General features: G+C 37.4%; 2 protein-coding genes across 2 annotated transcripts; one reads left to right on the top strand and one right to left on the bottom strand.

Moving 5' to 3' along the window:
• Nucleotides 1-17891: 17891 nt before the first annotated feature.
• Nucleotides 17892-18459, bottom strand: LOC105858727 (histone H2B type 1-N-like). The gene has a single exon (XM_012742058.3). The coding sequence runs from the start codon at nt 18361-18363 to the stop codon at nt 17983-17985; it is 381 nt and encodes a 126-aa protein (XP_012597512.2). The 5' UTR covers nt 18364-18459; the 3' UTR covers nt 17892-17982.
• A 167-nt stretch (nt 18460-18626) lies between these two features.
• LOC105858729 (histone H2A type 1-like) lies at nt 18627-19135 on the top strand. The gene has a single exon (XM_012742061.3). It carries the CDS (start codon nt 18680-18682, stop codon nt 19070-19072), a length of 393 nt encoding a protein of 130 aa, XP_012597515.2. The 5' UTR covers nt 18627-18679; the 3' UTR covers nt 19073-19135.
• Nucleotides 19136-21591: the final 2456 nt, after the last annotated feature.

The following is a 21591-nucleotide window of genomic DNA, read 5'->3' as shown; positions in this document are numbered from 1 at the left end:
TTAAACCCAAGAATCTCAGATATGTAATTTGTTTCTAGATAGTCTTCTATTAGTATTTAATATTTTTGTTTTGGAATACATTTTTAACTGACATTATTGGTCTCCTCTTTTATGGTTGATCTATGTAACCTACACTGGTACCCAGCTTTGAAATTAGGAGGCCAACTCCTAAAACATATGACTACTTCAAGAAGTCAAGATTTTGGCTCCTCTGAAATTCAATGTCTATATTTGTAAATTGGAGAAAAAAGCAATTCACAATTATATGACTGTTGTAATGATCAGTGAGGATACGTTATGAATTGCGATTGTTTTATATATATATAATTTTTATATATTAAAGAGGAATTTTATATATTATTTGGCATTTGAAAGGCTTAGGACACTTTCACTACTTATCAAACTGAACCACACAGTTCAGCCCATATGGTGTTGACTATAGTTATTTTCCAGTTCATTTTTAATTTCAGTAGATACTTGTTGAACACATGCCATGTGCCAGAAACTCTTCCAGGTACCAGAAATATTACAGTGAACTATACAGACAAAAAGTCATGCATTCACAGAATTTATTTTCTTTTAGGGTAAAAAACAAACAAATACATTAAAAGAGAGTGTCAAATAATATTAAATGTTTGGGAGATTTAAAAAAGCAGAAAAGAAAGAATGGCTTTGTATTTTTCATTTTAATAACATAATCACAGAATGTTCATCAAGAAGGTGAAATTTAACGAAAGATGAGATGAGGGAGTAGAACTTTGAGGAAGATAATTGTAGAAAGAATAAAGAATGAACAAGTAAAGAGAACCTGAGGTGTTTGGGGTGGGAGCAGTGGGAGGGAGAGATAACTGATATTAGTCAAGGAAAAGCAAGGCAGTTGTAATGTGGTTGAAACTGAGGAAGGAGAGAATTAGCTGGAGGATGGCTAACATATGGAGAAGGGGCTTCCAGAATGTGTGGGACTTTATATGACATTACAATGGCTTTGGATAGTATTGCCCAGTATTTCAAATTCTTAGTATTATAGCTGTAGAAAGCTGTGGGTTTTTGTGTGATCAGCTGTGCTTATCTCAATCCCAATCCTGACTTTACAGGGACAATATACAAGGCATTCCATGTATACATGTCATTTTACTTCTTTGCTTAAACCTCATAGAAAGAATAGAGGAAAGGAGAATTCCCAGCCTGAGTCAGGACAATAGGAATCCCAGGGAAGTTCTAGCAGCTAGACCCTTACCTACAGATATGGGAAATCCAGAACTTTCACTCTCAACAGTTGCTTTCTGTTTCAGAATAGTCCCATTGTCCACAACCTCCGAACTAAGCAAATGCCCATGAGAAAATCAACTTTTATGAATCTGTTTCAAGTTGGGGGCATCAGGGACCTCACAAACTTTAAAGCCATACCTAATCATCTGATAAAGGTGCCCATGCCTGCATTTTAAGTTTCCTGCTACTTCTTTAGATTTCAAGCCTTATTTCTACCCTTGTCTGAAGCAAAGAGAGAAAACTCTCTCATACTTTCCCTTGTTAGAACATTTCCATGTAAGTAAGGTAATTACCAAATAGCCCATGTATATATATATATATATATATATATATATATATATATATATATATATATGTTTATACTCCCAATTTCTCATTCCTCTTCTATCCAATGGTTCTGAGCTTTAATCGTGCATCAAAATCACTGGTAAAACTTTAGCAGGGAAAAGTATCATTGCTTAGCTCCCATGCCAAAAATTCTGATTTAATTAATCACGGGAGGAGCCTGAGCATCTGATATATCTGAAACTCCTCAGGTGACACTATGGTTGTGAGGGTTGATAGACACACTGTTCTGTGCCCACAGAACAGTGGGCAGCCTGGGAAGCAGCCTTCAAGATGCTACTAACTGACTCTTGCCTTCTGCTGTTTACATCTTTGTGTAGCTATTCCCACATTGTACCAGGGTTGGTCAACAGAATACAACAGAAGTGAGGGTCTTTCACTTCCAAGATTAGATAAGGGAATCCCATCTTGATCACTCTTACTCTCTCTTGGATCTCTGACTCTAGAGGAAGGAAGGCAGGCCCTGGTCAGGAGTAGCCCTTGAGAGATACCCACATGGTGAGAAACTGAGGCCTCTAGCCAACAGTCATATGCGTGAGCCTCTTCTTGGGTCATGGAAGCTTCAGTTCCAGCTGAGTCTTCAAATGACCACAGTCCTTGACTGAAACCTCCTGAGAGACCCTGAGTCAGCACCACCTTGCTGAGCTCCTTTCACAATCCTGACCCTCAGAATCTCTGAAAGGTAATAAATGTTTGCTGTAATATGCTGCCAAATTTGGAGGGGATTCATTGTACATTAATTGGTAATATACCAACTAAAGTCTTAGCAACACTTTCTTTTTCTTTCTTTCTTTTTTTTTTTTTTTTGAGACAGAGTCTCGCTTTCTTGCCCAGGCTAGAGTGAGTGCCGTGGCATCAGCCTAGCTCACAGCAACCTCAATCTCCTGGGCTCAAGCAATCCTCCTGCCTCAGCCTCCCAAGTAGCTGCGCCACCACTCCTGGCTAATTATTTCCATATATATTAGTTGGTCAATTAATTTCTTTCTAATTTATAGTAGAGATGGGGTCTCGCTCTTGCTCAGGCTGGTTTCGAACACTTGACCTTGAGAGGTCCGCCTGCCCAGGCCTCTCAGAGTGCTAGCATCACAGGCGTGAGCCACCACGCCTGGCCTGCACAACACTTTCTTTCAAGGCTGAACTCCTTCCAAGAAACTTTGTCAGATTGCCACATTACAGAATATTGACCCCTTCCAAATTCCTATAGCAGTTACAGTTAATAATAAATATAGTATAATTCATATATTTACTGAACATAAATAGATATATAATTTATAAAGATAAGCTAAAATTCAATAGTCTGTCAGTATCCATGGGGAGTTGATTCCAGGCCCCCCTTCATATCAAATCCCAGGTCTATGATAAAATGGCATGGTATTTGCATGTAACTGACACAGACCCTCTTTCATACTTTAAATTATCTCTATATTACTTTTAATACCTAATACAATGTATACACTAGGTAAATAGTTGTTATACTGTTTTTAACTGTATTTTTTTATTGTTGTGTTATCTTTGATTTCTTTCCAAACATTTTCAATCCACAAATAGTTGTGTAGGGACCAAAGAGAAAATACTCCTTCCCTTTCTGAAAGTTTGCTAAAAGATCAACTCACGAAAGACAAATTAATTGGAGAAAAGGCATACAAACTTATTTAACATGTATACATAGGAGAATGAGTATACATTCATCTGTGTGTACGCTCATAGAATGAAGGCCCAAAGATACAGGGGAAATTGTCTGTTTTCACGCATAGGTTCAACAGAGTACAGATAGCCATATAGGAATATGTACTTGTCAGAGTCGTTTACATGGATTTTCTTAAAGAAGCAGCAAATTTTGAACTGTAGCTGATTATAAACAACTTTTGAGATGAATTAAAGAAAAATAATAATTGTGTAGGACAAAAGTCTTAAAATAGCCATGGTGGAGGTCAAAGAAAAACTTTTGCTTCCAAGGCTGCTCCTGAAACTTTAATTTTGAGGTATTGTTTTCTGAGCTGCAAGAGTTGGATCCACCAATGCAGAACCCACAGATACAGTGGGCTGACTATTATAGCCATAGTAGGTTTTATCATCGTTCAGTGTTTTATGACATTGGTAATATTTTTTTCAGTATTGTTCAAACTTGTCACTTAAGTACCACTTTTATGGTTCTTTTCTCTTTTTACTGTATCTGGGTACAATCTATATTATTTACTTAATATTTTTCTTTAAGCATACTTTTTAGAAAATGCAATCAATATATTTTAAAGGACAACTTTGTAGAAAATTTCTACTTCTGACCATTAACAGAAGATACCTATACAACAATATAAAATAAAACAATATATAAATAATAAATGAATTTATTGAATTGAATATATTCATTAATAAATTTAATAATAAAAATATTATTCAATTGACATTATATGCTGTTTGCTGCCCACTACTTTGAGCCTGAGACTTGTTCCTTGTTACAAATTTAAAAAAAAATAGATTAACAAGTGTTATTGAGGCCTTAAAGATCTGCCAGCATCAAATTGACACTTTATAGTTACTTAATCAGAAAGATTTGGAGAATAGAAAAGAGGGTGTGGTGGCTTACGCCTATAAATTCTCACACTCTGGGAGGGCAAAGCGGGAGGATGGCTTGAGCTCAGGAGTTAGAGACCAGCTCTGAGCAAGAGTGAGACCTGATCTCCACTAAAAATAGAAAAGAATTGCTGAGCATGGTGGTGTGCCCCTGTAGTCTCAGCTACTTGAGAGGCAGGATGATTGCTTGAACCCAGGAGTTTGAGGTTGCTGTGAGCTAGGCTGACGCTACTCTAGCCAGGGTGACAGAGCTGAGACTCTGTCTCAAAAAAAAAAAAAAGAAAAAAAAGAAAAGAGAATTATATTTTCATTCTTTGTTTCAATATTTTAAAAAACAAAGTTCATAAACTACTTACAATAATCTTCCATGCTCCCCCCCCCATGGTACTTGAGACAGACCTGGAAAAATGGTGGTTTAATTAATCCATTATTTAATTGAGCCAATATTATATGCCTAATTCAGGAAATATAAAAAATATAGGATCTGGAGAAGCTCACATTATGGTTGAACATTTACAAAACTACATTTATTTTTATTTCTCAAACTTATTTTCTTGAAAGAAAAAATAAACTATGCAATGTCTCTTTCATAGTAACTTTCATAGATGCACCTCATCCAGGTTCCAAGAGCATGTTTGGAAGCAGTGCAGATCATCTCAGAGTCTTTCTAAGAAAACTGAGACCTTATTATTATCTGCATTTTGCTCATTAGGAATCACAGGCTCATTGAGGTATCTAAGTCAACCAGCTAGCAAGTATGGGTTAATACGTCAATCTCCAAAGGGTTTCTAGGGCATGTGTTTCTTTTCCCCATTGAGGCAGCTTGGGTAGGTTTTTAATACGGAATATCAGAATGGTCTTCTTCGGTGTACCATCCAGTTTTTCTATTTTCAGTATTTTATTCTTGTTGATGTATGTCTCTTGCTTTTCTCTCTGCACATCTGAAACTTCTTGACTTAGTTTGCTCTAACATTCTGTTATTTGAGGGACGACTAAGTCAGGGTTTATATTATGGCTCTGCACTTAAGGATCTGTCCTCAAGGAATAAACTATATGGCACTTATATCTTGCTTTTGGCATATTGGGAAAAAATGTTAGAGTCTTTTTTAAGTATTATTTTTATTATCATAGTAATAAAAATATTTCTTTTTTTATTAGTACTATTTTCTAGAGACTGTGCATTATTTAATTTATTTTTTCAGTTCTGGTGGAAGTAAGTGCTAGTGGTATCTTTGATCTACAGATAAGGAGACAGAGAATTTGCATGTAACATTATATTAATGTATTGCATGCCATATTAGTTTGCTAGGGCTGCTGTAACAAGATACCACAGATTGAGTGGCTTAAACAACAGAAATTTATTTTCTGACAGTTCTGGAGGCTGAAAGTCTGATATCAAAGTATCAGCAGGATTGGTTTCTTCTGAGGCTTTATTCCTCAGCTTGTAGATGGCTGTCTTCTCCTTGTGTTACTACATCATCTTTCTTCTGTATATATCTGGTGTCCAAATTTCCTCTTAAAATAAAACCAATCATACTGGAGTAGGGTACACCCCAGTGACCTCATTTCAATTGCTTCTTTAAAGACCCTATCACCAAATATGGTTATATTCTGAGGTGCTAGGGGTTAAGACTTCAACATGTGGATTTTTTTTTGGTGGGGGGGAATGGATAGGAAGGAGGACACAATTTAGAGGTCTGTCAGAGGTGGATGACTCTTCTCTGGACTAGGCCTAATTTTGGTTCTATCATGATAAGCAATGAGGCAGACAAAAGGAAACTAAGAATGAGGCTAATGTTTAAACTGCTACATTAAAAAAAATCTGTTGCAGATAATTAAATAACATTTATGTCTCTTCCACAACAAGACTTTTCAGTTCTTTACTTAGATCTGGACTGCCCACCCTCTGGGAGAATGAGCAAAGCAGGGTCTTCCCAGTGGGGCTACTGCTTTGGAGAATGAGCTCTTATGGTCTATTTCATTACTGCTTTCAAGACAGAAATGATGGTCAGATGTGAGGTTGAATAGTAACTCTACATCTCACATGGGGCAGTTTCAGTGAACAAGTTCCTCTCTTCTCTTTGACAGCACTCTTAATATTTAGCTACAAGTTGGCAAATATTTTAGACAAATAACATAGAGCGTGTCTGCAAGCATTATGTGATATATACTTTGCAATTTTTGACTATTCTCCTTTGGAAAAGTTACATACAGATATGAATTCTGTGGGCTGTTCTCCATAAAGGAAGGCAGCTATAAGGGCTAAATTGTGTCCCTCCACACCTCCCCCCCAAACACACCAAAATTCACATGTTGAAGTCCTAATTTTTACATACAATATCTGTAGGTATGTATTAATGCATCTCAGTTTCAGTACAACATTCAACAGGCACTTGTTTCTCACAGCAAACACTTGTTTGTCATAGGAAACACAGTTATCAATTATATGATGATGATATGGTACAGTTGTATGATCTCCCCCCTCACTCCAAAGAGAATTTGTCCAGTGTTCTCTAAGAACAAATTTGCATTTGAAATTTTTCCTCATTTAGAAACAAAAGGGAAAAAAACATCTTTTTTGATATAGAATGACATCTTATTTGGACTCTCAAAACAAATACAATGCTCACTTATTTTGAAATAATTTGGTTTAAGATAACAAAAGACCATAGAATTTATCATTTTCTTTTTCTTTTGGTTATTATTATTTCTTTATTTATTTTGAGACAGGGTCTCACTCTGTTACCCAATCTAGAGTACATTGGGGTCATCATAGCTTACTGCAACCTCAAACTCCTGGGCTCAAGCAAGCTTTCTTGTCTCAACCTCCTGAGTAGCTGGGACTATAGGTGTGCACTACCACTCTAATTTTTTAATTTTTTTTTGTAAGAGATGGGGGTCTCATTCTTACTCAGGCTGGTCTTGAAATCCTGGCCTCAAGCAATCCTCCCACCTCAGGCTCTCAAAGTTCTAGGATTATAGGCATGAGCCATTGCACCTGGATGAATCTATCATTTTTTTAGTGAAGGTCACTACCACAAGGTTCATAAACTGACTCTCACTGATCCTCCAGGTGACCTACTTAAACAAAGTACTCCCTTTCTCTGTCCATCAGTTTGCTTACATATAAAATAGGTATGGAATGATAGCAGCCTTAAACGGCTATTGCAAATCATCACCTTTGTACATAAAATGGACTGAGACTGAGGACAGGGACACTGGAATAGCAGGGCATGGTGTAGAGTAGAGGTACCTCATGCTCAATTTGAGGAGCTAAACTTTTATTTTAGCAATAAATGGTGTATATTCTTCTATATTTCTTAATTTCATCAAATTACAACTGAAAAATTAAAGTCATGATTTGTGCCTTGTAGAAGTCTATGCTCCATTCTATGGCCACCAGCAAAGTATAATATCAAGACAAAAGGAAGCAACAGCTGCATTAAAAGACATTGCACAAGCTGATATAGCTGAAAGAGATAAGCATCCCCCTTGGAAAGTTAGGATGGTGTTCAGGGATTTCCCCCATCAAGATTTTTGGATCCAGCAAAAATAGATTAGAGGATTATCAGAGGACCGAAGTGGTGAAGCCATTGTAGATGCCATTGTTATTTCTGTAAAGGCTTGAGAAGGTTAATCTTAGTGTGAGAAGTGGTGGATATATATAGCTCTGAAAAACAAGGCAGAAATGAAAGTTCAAGGAAGAAAAATGTGATTAAACAGACAACAGGTTTGATAATAATGTCCTAGATGATGAGGTGAAGACATTCATATGGTTGAATGCTAAGCTCTTTGGTGTGGATCCTGCAACAATGTAGAGTCAGAATGAAATGCCTAGATTTCAAGATATTTGACTCAAACATGACATACACTATCTCAGGTACATACTATTTCCTTTACCAATAAGGTAGTACAATTAATCTCTGTGTATTTATATTTTGAACTTTACAAACACTTGAACTGTAAAAGTCATTGCTTTGTATAAATTTTAAAAAATGATTTCTTGACACAACAGTACAGTGTTTAGTCTCTTCCTCTAGTTCTAGGTCTATTTATTTATATGCAATTTACCACCTTACTTCTTTGGTCATGCACAAGTGACCCACCATGGCAACTAATTTGTTAACTTAAGCAGCATTAGTGAAAATTTAAATTATTATAATCCATGGGGAATCCATTCTTGGACCAAAGAGTATGACTGCCCTGACCTATGTCAATTTTATACAACTGCATTTTTAAATATTCTAAGAATTGGAAGTCCTAGAATAATTTAGGTATTGACTTTAAAGAACATTTTAACAAATATCAATACTATACTATTGATTCTATTTCCAATAATGGTAGACTAGACAACTCAGTTCAACCCTGATGCTTAGAGCAACTAGAAAACAATCTGATTGGGACTGTAGGAGAGGAAAGGTTTCCCCTCTGCTCTCTGAGGATTCAATAACAGAATCTATGAAATAAACTGACAGCAGGAAGATTAACAAGAAAAAATGTATACACATTTATTATGTGCACAGGGGCATCACATGAAGGAAAAGTGAATACCCAAAAACCAAGTGAGATCTAGAAGCTTATATACCCTCTTCTTAGTGGAGAGGACAGAGAGTATGTAGGCAATTTAGGGGAGAGTAAATAATCTAGGAGAAAGATGAATGGGCCCTCCAAAGAATAGATGGTAGCCTGTGATAATGTCTGTCTGGGCATGGAGTCGACCTCTGGTCTCCTCTCTTGTTATACAGTTAATCTTTCCTGATTGGATGAGATTCATGACAAATGAGTTCCTTTTGGAGGATCTGTCTTTAGTTAGATAAGGGGAGTTCAGAGAAAGCCCCTGCCTACATTTTTTTGCTCCTCAAGTACTCTCAGTGTGACATCCAAAATGGCATATTTTGAGGTGGCACTTCCCTACCTCCTTCAACTCTTAAAAAAGTGTCAGGCAGATAGGTATCAGGACAAGGCTACTCAGGAGTCTGAGGTCAGAGGATCCCTTGAGATCAGGAGTTCAAGACCAGTCCCAGCAACCCAGTAAGAGCCTGTCTCAAAAGACAAACAAACAAACAGAAACCCAAGGAAGAAATACAGAGATAAGAGTCAGAAAAAGAAGAAAATCCAGAGTATTTTTCAGCTGGGAAATAAGAGAAAAATTTCCACATACTATTATGGAATGATCTTCATGATATATATATATTTAAGTACAATAAGCAAGATAGAGAAAATTGTGTATGGCATGTTGGTATGTATCTAATAGAGGGATGTTAAGAATACATACATATATACTTATATTAACAAACAATAGAAGGATAAATAATAACATTATAAATTATTACCTCTAAGGTGAGAGAGGCTACAGGATGAAGAAGAAAGACTTCTTTGAATGTATTTTGATGTAACCTTGGGATAATGTAAAAATATTTTACATAGTGACAAAAGAAAATATTATAATAAAAAGCTAAGTCTCTAAACATCAACAGCAAAATTAAGTACATGAATCTGTGAATTCAGATTGTAACATAAGCACACAGGAAGGAATATTCCAAATACTTTTAGAAACAGTAATATGAACATGCCTACTATGATATACCTTAAGGCAGCAGTTCTCAGACTTTCTGGTCTCATGACCCACTTACACTCTTAAAAAGTTATAAGGATCTAAAGAGTTTGCGTTTCTGGAGCTTATAACTATTGGCATTTACCATATCAGATATTAAAATGAAAAAAATCATTTTGCTAATTCATTTAAAAATAACAATAATAAACCCATTATGTTAGCATACATAGCATATTTTACAAAAAGTAGCCTATATTTTTAAATGAAAAATTAGTAAGAGTGACATTGTTTTGCAATTTTGCAACTCTCTTTAATGTCTTGTTTAATAAAAGAGAGCTGGATTCTGGTATTTGTTTCTGCAAGCAATCTGTTGCAATGATAATTGTCATGTGAAAATTAAAGTGAAAAAGAAAAATGAGTTTTGAGATTATTGTAAAAATAATTTTAGCCTCATAGACCCACTGAAAGAGTCCCAGGGAACTTCTCAAATTACCAGTATTTACACAGTGGGGATTCTTTCAGGCTTTCTTTCCTCTCTCCTTCTCACTTTTTTTTTTTAATTGCTTCTCCAGACATCTGAGATCTTCCTCACTTTCAGGCAGCATGATGTCCCACACCCATCAGGATTTCTTTTGTCCCAAAACTTGTAATCAGGTACTCTTTAAAAAATTGGGGTTCTTCAGTAGAGACTGACATCTCCATACTAGGGTTTATGTTAGATCGCCCTCTGTGAGCACTAATGTACCTGGCTGACTCCAGGGACTTTGGAATCACTTTAATGACAAATTAAAAACACTGTCTTTAAGAGCTAAGTGCATGTTACTCTTTTCACTGAAAATCCCTTATCTAGTCCTAAAATAAAAGTTTTTTTTTTAAAAAAACTAACTTTTCTTTCTGGCTTAAAAGCTTCATTCTTCTGTGTCATATTAAATATTCCCTTATCACAGTTAATTTACCATATTTTGAGTTGTTAATCTAAGTAATGTATTTAAAACACAATATTATTTAAAACTTTAGAAAGCACACAAAAGATTCTTATCCAGATATATATGAAAAGAATACCCATAACACATTAGTGATTTTAATATTCTGCACTGAGCTTTTGGAACAATTAATATACCTCACAGCTAATAAATATAAGGATGCTGTTACTATGCTTTCTTTTTGCAATTTCTACTTCCAAATGTTTCTCCTAGTCATTATTATCTGTATAGCAGTTACTCGAAAAGAAAATGGAATTTTAATTTTTCTAACACTCTAAGAGGACACCAAAAAATACAAAGGTGTTGACTATTATCTAGTTTCTGATTATTCCATTAATTCTATTAAATATAATATAAACAGTATATTCACTTTATATATGTATAAAGTATCTTTTGGCTCATGAAATACGTAGCTTAACCCTCAAAGGATTGGATCTATTTGTATTCTCTGTCTCATTGCTGTACCATGAGCATGAAATAATGTGACGAAATACAAATACCTTGAGACATACACAATACCTTAATATACTACTAGTTTATTTTCAAGATGTCAATTTAAAGGCCGGGCACGGTGGCTCATGCCTGTAATCCTAGCACTCTGGGAGGCCAAGGCGGGCGGATTGCTCGAGGTTGGGAGTTCGAAACCATCCTGAGCGAGACCCCGTCTCTACTAAAAATAGAAAGAAATTAATTGACCAACTAAAAATATATATACAAAAAATTAGCCGGGCATGGTGGTACATGCCTGTAGTCCCAGCTACTTGGGAGGCTGAGGCAGGAGGATCGCTTGAGCCCAGGAGTTTGAGGTTGCTGTGAGCTAGGCTGACGCCACGGCACTCACTCTAGCCTGGGCAACAAAAGTGAGACTCTGTCTCAAAAAAAAAAAAAAAAGATGTCAATTTAAGATATTGGAAAAAATAACTAAATTCAGATCAAGCTGCACTGCAATCGAAGTAATATGACAGATTAGTTTTAAATGACCAGTGTTACATTTATACAATGTTACCTCCAAACTTTGAGTGGAATTATTTATATAGTTCTATATTCTCCTTTTGTAAAATTTTTTAAGTCATTATTCTATTGCAAAGTTCCATTTCTCAAAACATCATTTAACAAGAACCAACTAGTAAAAGATACTGTTACACTTAGATTACAACGTACTTTAGGTGCAACTACATATTCACATCACATATACATAGTCCTAATATTAATTGAAGTAATTGAGATATAACTTCATAGTTTTTTTCCTTAAACAAGTGTAGGGCATTTAGATAGTTAACATTGTGGAACATCTTAGTTTTAGGCAAGATCTAAATTTCTGTAAGCATATGCCATGCCCATACTCTCAGTTTTATATTCTGTATTAATTCTTCTATTAAACCAGACATAATATAAAAAGTCATTTTTAGGCCAGGCGCGGTGGCTCACGCCTATAATCCTAGCTCTCTGGGAGGCCGAGGCAGGCGAATTGCTCGAGGTCAGGAGTTCGAAACCAGCCTGAGCAAGAGCGAGACCCTGTCTCTACTATAAATAGAAAGAAATTAATTGGCCAAATAATATATATAGAAAAAATTAGCCGGGCATGGTGGCACATGCCTGTAGTCCCAGCCACTTGGGAGGCTGAGGCAGAAGGATTGCTTGAGCCCAGGAGTTTGAGGTTGCTGTGAGCTAGGCTGATGCCACGGCACTCATTCTAGCCTAGGCAACAAAGCGAGACTCTGTCTCAAAAAAAAAAAAAAAAAAAAGTCACTTTTAAAGAATTAAAAAACACACAAAAGACTTCATTTATTAATGGATATTTTCCTTCATTTTAAACATCTCAAGAAATCCTCTGGGAAATAGTTTGTCTCCATGTTTTATTATAAAATACATACAAATTATTCCTTTTAGAGTAGTAGCTAATATAAAATTTCAGAAATTTGGTATTGTATATCACTTAGGAAAAAAAATACAATTTCCAGAAAGATAAAGGCCATACCTATTCAGCTTTGAATGTGAGGTCTTAAGAAAAGAGTCAAAGAAACTTCTCCCATGCCCTCATCTCAAGACCTGAGACTAAGCGACTTTTATGGTCAACCACTCATTTATGTCTTAAGCATATTGCAAATTAAACATAGTAGGTCACCTATATATATTTTCATATGCAATTTAGACAAATGGCATGAAATGGTTAATTGATAGAATAGTGTATTTTTTTGTTCTTGAGTAACAAGGTGTTTCAGAAGTTTGCTAGCTAAATAGCTAAGAAATGCATAAACAACTATATGTTGCATTTTCTTTGTCTTTTAATTCTTGTTTTTTACAGTGATGGCAGTCCATAATGTTACTTAATTGTTATTTATTCCTTTCATAATAATGTTACTTTAGCTTTTCAAATAATTAAAAGAGAGCCCTGGAAAGTTCCATATACGGGTCTATAAATCTGTTGCTGTTTTTACTTCATATCACTTTTAAAGGTTTTAAAATCTAGTCTTTCCCTTTTTTAGTTCCCTTTATGTAAAATTCAATTATGCTCTGTAGGAAACATTTCTTCCATTTTAGGATCTTGGCAGTTATCCTTTTAGCAATGGTGATGGTCAAAACAGAAGGCTTCATGCCTGTAATCCCAGTACTTTGGGAGGTTGATTTGGGAAGATCACTTGAGGCAAAGAGTTCCAGACCAACCTGGGCAACACAGTGAGATCTCATCTCTACAAAAAGTTAAAAAACAAACAAACTAATAAAAACTAGTCAGGCAAGGTGGTGTGCACCTGCAGGCCTAGCCCCTCAGGAGGCTGAGGCGGGAGGATTGCTTGAGCCTGGGAGTTCAATGTTATAGTGAGCTATTGATCTCACTCTCTCTCCATTGACACCTCTGTCCCTTCTCCTGATTATTGCAGTAGCTTCTACCTGGTATGCCTGATCCCATCCTCATGCTCCTGCAGTCTATCCTCCCCTCAGCTGCCAGAGATCTTTCTTAAAACTTTAGTCATATTAATACATTTAGAATCCCAGTGTTTTTCTCACAGATTTTACTGATTTCTCAATCAAAAATAATTCTTTGTCTCTGGTGTATCTTGGGCTGAGGCACTTATCTTATTTTCCCTTTTATCAATGGGAATTCTTACTTGCAAGAGTCGGGTAATTAGTTCTCATAGTCTATCCCCACTCACTACCTATCATTGTTCTTTGCACTTTCAGGCCCTTAACAAATCCTTGTTAAGTGTAATCACTCATTTTCATTGACTCCCTTGGAATACCTACCTGTATGTTCAATTCTGTAAGAGTTAATAGAAATTTTGTATTCTTATTCAAGTCTGGAAAATTTTCCTTGTGTTCAATTTTGTATCATTTTGCTTTTTGCCACCACACATCTGTTTTACCTCATGCAACCTCCCAACAGGCAACACCTTTATGATTTGGTGACAGTATTAAAAAGGAGGAACTTCTGAAACAGAAGTTAAAAAAAAATTAGGAAATGGATAAACTGGTCATCTGCAGAAGTAACAGACATTTGAGATGGTATGGGGATTTATGGATGGTAAAATTTAGGTGTTTTCGACAAAAAGCAATTTAAAATTTAATTCGGATAAGTTGTGATCACACCAACTTAAGGTCCCCAGTAAAATGTCATAACTGAGGGATGATAGACTGTGTAAAATCTAGGAATCAGTGAAAAAGAATTAGGCTCTGTCAGCATGTTTCTTACTATCTCTGTGGAATAGAGCACTCTTGTTTTCAATGATAAAAACATAATTTTTTTCTAGGCTGGACAAAGGTAATTTAGTCAGGTGAAATAGCTTGAAAATGTTCTTTAGGATCAGATTTTCTCATATATTTCTATGCTCCAATCAGTCCCTTTCTGTTCAGTAAATTGTTCTTTAGGGAAAAAATATTGACAAAAAATTACTCGGAGCAAATCACGTAGATTCTTTTTTTTTTTTTTTTTTTTTTTTTTTTTTTTGATGAGAACAAATTCTTCTATCACGTAGATTCTTAAAGCTACCATATATAAGTTCCAGGGTAAAACAATAAAGTGATAATGTGGTTTGGATTCTCTGATCAATTTCTCATGGCTGATCAGCAGTGTCATAAATTCATCAAGATTTTTTCAGCAATAGAGGGTCATATGCTTTGCTCACCAATGTGCAAATAACTCACAAGATTTAGCTTCGAGTTCTTCTCTCTCTCTGTTTTAAGAATTTTAACTTTCTATATAATGGGAGTTATGGACCTAGTATATGAACCTTGTTTAGAGGTACTAAAATTTCTTCTGCATCTTCTATCCATTATCCACACAGATTTTAGGCACCCTTTCTTATATTCTTCTAGACATCTTCTTTCTTGCTGACAATCCCAAGTCATTCAAGCAGTTCCTGAGAACCAAAACTTACATAGAGATAAATAGGTATAGATATATAGACATATATGTATATATTTTTTTCTCTGTGTATTTTTAATAACCAGTAGCTTCTGTAATTTTTATCCTAGCCTGGAGAATGTGTTTAGTTAACTTAATCCCTCCAAATCCACCTCTCATTTTCTCTCCTGGATTTTATTTGCTAATTCCCTCATTCTGTAATACAAACCAATAAAATAATTTGCTACTGATTATCTGTATTAATTAATGAAGAGGATCAAAGGCATCTGTGCTATGAAGTCATGATGACAAAACCCAAATGTGTGGTGAATTTGCTATCATCAAATATCCTGGAGCTGTGATAGTGGAAGAAGATACATAAACGGAAAAAAACAAAACCTCTGTTCTAACAGTATTGAGAGAGATACAGGACATATACACATACACATACATAACATATATCAACATACACACGTATACACATACACATACACACAACCTCCACAGAGATGTTACAAAGATTTTGTGGGAAGCTGAGTAAACTTGAAGTTTATAAGAGCTTAAGAAGCTAAAGGAAGACAAAGCTCAGCTTAGGCCCTAATAGGAAGGGCTTCAGAGAGTAACTGAGACTTGAGTGGATTTTGGAGGATAAATTAGGATTTAGATAGGTGGAGAAGCAGTGAAGGAAGAACCATTAATTAATTGGATTTATGAAGTAGGAATTCTTTCCATTCTGTGCTAAAGGCAAATTCAATACATCAAATAATGTGTGAAGAAACCAACTGAAATGAAGCCTCATCAGGATCCTCCAAGCACTTCCTGGGAATTAGGATTCTTAGTTCAGGAGTCTTAGTCTATAGACTCAGGAGCAAGGATATCTAGAGATTGGCTGCTGACTCATAATTTTAGCCAAAACCTTGAATTCTCTGAGTCCACAGGCCTTTGTAATGGCCTCTGTCAGTCTTTTTCTTTGCCTCCTCTCTACAATAAATCAATAATATTTAGAGAAACACTATTGGGTTTGGGTTTCTCATTTATGTTTTCCTTTATGACAAACTATATGATGTTTGGAACTTGTTTTTATATAAGGATTTGTTCACTCTCTATTATATTTTTCAGTATAGTATTTGATACATAAAAATAATATATAAAGTATAAAGCAAATTATATGAAATACCTTTGACTGACTTCTAACCCCAAACCCTTGTCCTGCCTTCATTACTGAGGTACCACTGACTTATATTTTTAAAATCTGTCTCTTAAAAATAGTTTTATTATCATATATGTGCTTCTGCATGCACTTAAACAACATATAATTTGAGTTTTTTTGAGCTTGATAAAATGGTATAATATATGAACCTTCTGAGACTTCTGTTCCTGAAATTCAAGCATGTACTATGTAGTTTATTTTCTCTGCATATTTCATAATATGAATGAACCTCAATAAATGTATTTATTCTTTTGACCATGAACATTTGACTGCTTCTGGTGTTTTGATATTAAACAATAGCATTGTTCCATTCTTGTATGTCTCCTATTGCATGTGTAAAATACTCTCATGTAAACAACTAAAGGTCAAATTGTTGTCACTGGAATATCCTAATTGGATAAAAGATATCAAAAACCTTCAGCAAGGTGGGTGGGGTGGCTCACCCCTGTAATCCTAGCACTCTGGGAGGCCAAGGCAAGAAGATCGCTCAAGGTTAGGAGTTCAAAACCAGTCTGAGGAAGAGGAGACCCGTCTCTACTAAAAATAGAAAGAAGTTAATTGGCCAACTAAAAATATATAGAAAAAATTAGCCGGGCATGGTGGCAGCATGCCTGTTCCAGCTACTCAGGAGGCTGAGGCAGGAGGATGGCTTAACCCAGGAGTTTGAGGTTGCTGTAGCCAGGGCAACAGAGTCAAACTCTGTCTCAAAAAAAAACAAAACAAAACAAAAAAAAACCTTCAGCAAATACAACTCAATATTAAAGAGTTCTAACAGGTGATTGCTGGCAAAGACCAAATAATGTTAAATATGCCATTTAGAGGCTTAAAATGGAGAAACTGATTTTGATTTCCTGAGTTGGGGGTTGAGAGAAAGTGGGAACAGCCTTCTGCTCTACTTTCTCGTTTACTTTTAAAATTTCTTCCAGTTAATAAATAGTAAATGCAAGTAACACAGAGAGAAAGAAAACAAGGAACAGATTCTAACAGGAAAGATAGGAAGTAGAAACTAATCCTTTTCATAAAGAGGAATTCCACTCAAGAGAAACAGGGGAGTGGAAAAAATGACAGGGTTCCTCTCACAAACCAACACTGCCCAGAATTTTCCCAATTAAAACAGACTCACAAAGAGAAACCAGTGGTGAGCTTTCGAATTGTCCGCGCAGCGTCTGGATCGGCCAATGACAACAACTCAGCTTGTGACTGACACGGACAATACTTTGAATCGGGACAGGACAGGAGAAACAGCACTACCCCCAAAAGAAAACAAAAGTGAAGGCTATCTGTTCGTTTCTGTGTGTGCCTACATTAGTAAAGGACACACGAAAATGAAGGATAGAGAGCCTAAGTTATTAACGATATTTAACCAGTTTGACGTTTTTAAAGATGAGTGGATTTTGTTTTGGGATAAAGGGCATTGAATTTTTCCTTTACTAGGTTTGTCTGATGTTAAACTTGATTCTTCCTGATAGAAATCCATGTAAAATTGTCTTGCGCGTCGTTGCAGCATGCAGTAAATAGCAATGCACAGTAATTTCCTAACCATCCCCAAATAAGGAAACTCGTAAATTGTTCTTTGTAGCAAATTAGAGATACCAGCTGTAAGAAAAGTGAAAACTGAGTGCTAGCTCTCTTTGGAAGACTCTGGGGTGGCTCTGAAAAGAGCCTTTGGGGTGTGGGCAGAGACTGACCGATTGCTCTGCGGCTCGCGGACTCACTTGGAGCTGGTGTACTTGGTGACGGCCTTTGTCCCCTCGGACACGGCGTGCTTGGCCAGCTCTCCCGGCAGCAGCAGGCGCACCGCCGTCTGGATCTCCCTGGAGGTGATGGTCGAGCGCTTGTTGTAATGCGCCAGGCGAGAGGCCTCGCCCGCGATGCGCTCGAAGATGTCGTTGACGAACGAGTTCATGATGCCCATGGCCTTGGACGAGATGCCGGTGTCCGGGTGGACCTGCTTCAGCACCTTGTACACGTACACGGAGTAGCTCTCCTTTCGGCTGCGCTTGCGTTTCTTGCCATCCTTCTTCTGGGCCTTGGTCACCGCCTTCTTGGAGCCCTTCTTCGGGGCAGCAGCGGACTTTGAGGGCTCAGGCATGGTCAGGAGTAACCGTGGAGAAGCTCGAAAACAGGAGTATGTGTAAGCCGGTAAATGGCCACTTTTATTCACAGCTCCTTAAGCAAAAAAGGAAATGGATGAAGTTGTCTGATTAGTGGTGAGTCCAGGCAACGTCATATATTAATTTTGTCCAATCAAAATAAATGTATTTGAAAACAACAATTCCATTGGTCTAAGAGCAACTGTATTTTTAGCCAATGGCATAGCTTCGTTTTTGCGCCCAGTGATGACTATAAGTAGTGCCGCTCTTCCCTAACACGCTTTAGGCTGCGCTTAGGCCGCCATCCTCGGTGTCATGTCTGGACGCGGCAAGCAGGGCGGTAAGACTCGCGCCAAGGCCAAGACCCGCTCTTCCCGGGCCGGCCTTCAGTTCCCGGTGGGCCGAGTGCACCGTCTGCTCCGCAAGGGCAACTATGCCGAGCGGGTCGGAGCCGGCGCCCCGGTGTACCTGGCGGCGGTGCTGGAGTACCTGACCGCCGAGATCCTGGAGCTGGCGGGCAACGCGGCTCGCGACAACAAGAAGACGCGCATCATCCCGCGCCACCTGCAGCTGGCCATCCGCAACGACGAGGAGCTCAACAAGCTGCTGGGCAAAGTCACCATCGCTCAGGGCGGCGTCCTGCCCAACATCCAGGCCGTGCTGCTGCCCAAGAAGACCGAAAGTCACCATAAAGCCAAGGGCAAGTAGAGGTCTCGAGCAGTTTGCTTCTCGTAGCTTTTGTCCAAATCAAAAGGTTCTTTTCAGAGCCACTTACTTTTACTCAAAGAGCTGTGCTCAACATTCAGTAGTTGAATCAGTTTGCAATGGTTTTCCTTTTTTTTTTTTAGTACGATATCCTTATGACACTCAAAGCAATGGATTTTTTATTTGTTTGGGTTTTTTTTGCAGCTTAAGCATGAAGAGCAAAACCAAAGCGCTTTTGAAGTCACATTGTTTTGGAGTAGCAAGGTGACATTGAAAAGTCCGATAATCTTATTAATATAACAAAGTTTTAGTGTCATTTATTTCAAAGTCCCGAATTCCAGCTTGGAAAGAAATTTGTTTCTTGCTTGTGAGTATAGTTTATGCTTAATAAAACCATGAGAACAAAATTTGGGTATCCCTGTGGTCCTTGATAAATTAAGGGTCCTGAATCAGTCTTCATCTATGGTGTGTCAGACACCTCCTAAATGGAAATACAGTATTAATCCAGAAGGGTAAAGTCTGTATCTAAAAGGAGCTTCAAGTTGGTCTCAACGAGTAGTTTTATAATGGATTGTCGATACTTCACCAAACGATGAAGTAAAGATGGTGTGGGATTACATTAGGAAGAACATGTTTACTTAAAGACATGAATAGTGGACCTTGTAGCTCAAGTTCTTTTACCTTCTATGAGTCATATCCTGTTCCTGTCAATTTTTACCCTTTTCACTATAATTCACTCCCTCCACAGATCACAAAGTTACCTTAGCTAGAGAGGGTCTTCTACACATGTGTACATCATTAGCTAATGCCTAGTTTTACTCATGAAGACATGTTAATTAAAATGAATTTCTATAGGCATTTCTTGTCCATTAGAATCAATTTTCTGCGTCTCTTGATACATATGAATTTACTATATTGACATCTCAATTGCAATCACAATTCAAATAATATTCCTTGGAATAAAACAGCAATCACAAACAGGTGTGTGTCACTGGGCTCTATTAATTGAGATAGGGCCTCACACTGTCCCCAGGCTGTAGTGCTGTGTGGCACAATCAGGTCAGTGTAACCTGGGCTCCTGAAATCCTCCCACCTTGGCCTCCCAAAGACCTGGGATTACAGGCATGAGCCACAGTGCCTGGCCGCCTTGCTTCCAATAATTCTTACAGTATCTTTTCTTTTCTTTCTTTCTTTTTTTTTATGAGACAGTCTCCTCTGTCACCCTAGCTAGAGTGCAATGGTATCATCATCGCCCATTGCAACCTCAAACTCCTAGGCTCAAGCGATCCTCCTGCCTCAGCCTCCAGTGTAGCTGGGACTACAGGCATCCCTCACCACATCTGGCAAAGTTTTGTAATTTTTTTTATTGAGAAAGGTCTCACTCTTGCTCAGGCTGGTCTCCAACTCCTGACCTCAAGGGATTCTACTGCTTTGGCCTCCCAGAGTGCTAAGATTACAGTAGTTTACAGTAACTAGTGAGGTAAGTACTGTAGGGACCAAGGGAAAACTTCTCCTTCACCCTCTGGATATTCAATAAAAATCAACAAACAAAAGGCAGATTAATAGGAGTAATGGTATACAAATTTCTTTTTGTTTTTGTTTTTTTGAGACAGAGTCTCACTCTGTTGCCCTGGCTAGAGTGCCACTGGCATCAGCCTAGCTCACAGCAACCTCAATCTTCTGGGCTCAAGCAATCCTCCTGCCTCAGCCTCCCAAGTAGCTGGGACTACAGGCATGTGCCACCATGTCCGGCTAATTTTTTAGTTGGCCAATTAATTTCTTTCTATTTTCAGTAGAGAAAGGGTCTCACTCTTGCTCAGGCTGGTCTGGAACTCCTGACCTTGAGCTATCGGCCTGCCTTAGCATCCCAGAGTGCTAGGATTATAGGCGTGAGCCACCAAGCCAGGCCCTGTATACAAATTTTTAATATGCACAGGGAAGAATCACAAAGTGATTATCCCAATTCCCCAATGGAGCACAGAAGTTTATATACCCTTTTTCATAGGGGAAGAAGGAAATGGAGAAGGTAGGTACTAATCTTTTACTACCCCTTAAAATAATTTTAATTCTTTTAAGGGGTAGTATATGGTTAGTAGGGAGAATAAATGGACCACAAAGACAAATTAACTTGCAAACAATTCTCTTTGTAATTTAAATGAGCTGGAGAGGCAAGCATCAGCTTGTGGAAAAGTCCATCCAGGTGTGGTTGAATTTTTTCAGTCTTCCCACAAATATTACTAGATAATGAGGTAATAGAGTGGGAATAGATGGTAATTGTGCGTTAGCCAGTTTTTAATAACCACTTTCTTGGTCAGATGAGGAAATTCCAGACAAAGTTCCTCCCTGCATTTGGGGGCTGGGAATTAAGTTAGAGGGACCTTTTTCCTGAGTCTTATTTCTGAGGCCTTTCAATTTTCAAAAGCATGCCCCAGTGCCATAGCTGGGAGAATCATTTTCTACACCTAAACTGCAATGTAACTACCCTAATCTCACTTAACAGATAAGGAAAAATTTCGAAAGCA

Source organism: Microcebus murinus, chromosome 15 (genome assembly GCF_040939455.1).
Source record: "Microcebus murinus isolate Inina chromosome 15, M.murinus_Inina_mat1.0, whole genome shotgun sequence".
In the NCBI taxonomy this organism is placed as follows: domain Eukaryota; kingdom Metazoa; phylum Chordata; class Mammalia; order Primates; family Cheirogaleidae; genus Microcebus; species Microcebus murinus.
This window is presented reverse-complemented; position numbering and strand designations above follow the sequence as displayed.

Bases quoted from the DNA above. Each gene is read 5' to 3' on its own strand.
- LOC105858727 (XM_012742058.3), bottom strand. From the start codon at position 18,363: ATGCCTGAGCCCTCAAAGTCCGCTGCTGCCCCGAAGAAGGGCTCCAAG.
- LOC105858729 (XM_012742061.3), top strand. From the start codon at position 18,680: ATGTCTGGACGCGGCAAGCAGGGCGGTAAGACTCGCGCCAAGGCCAAG.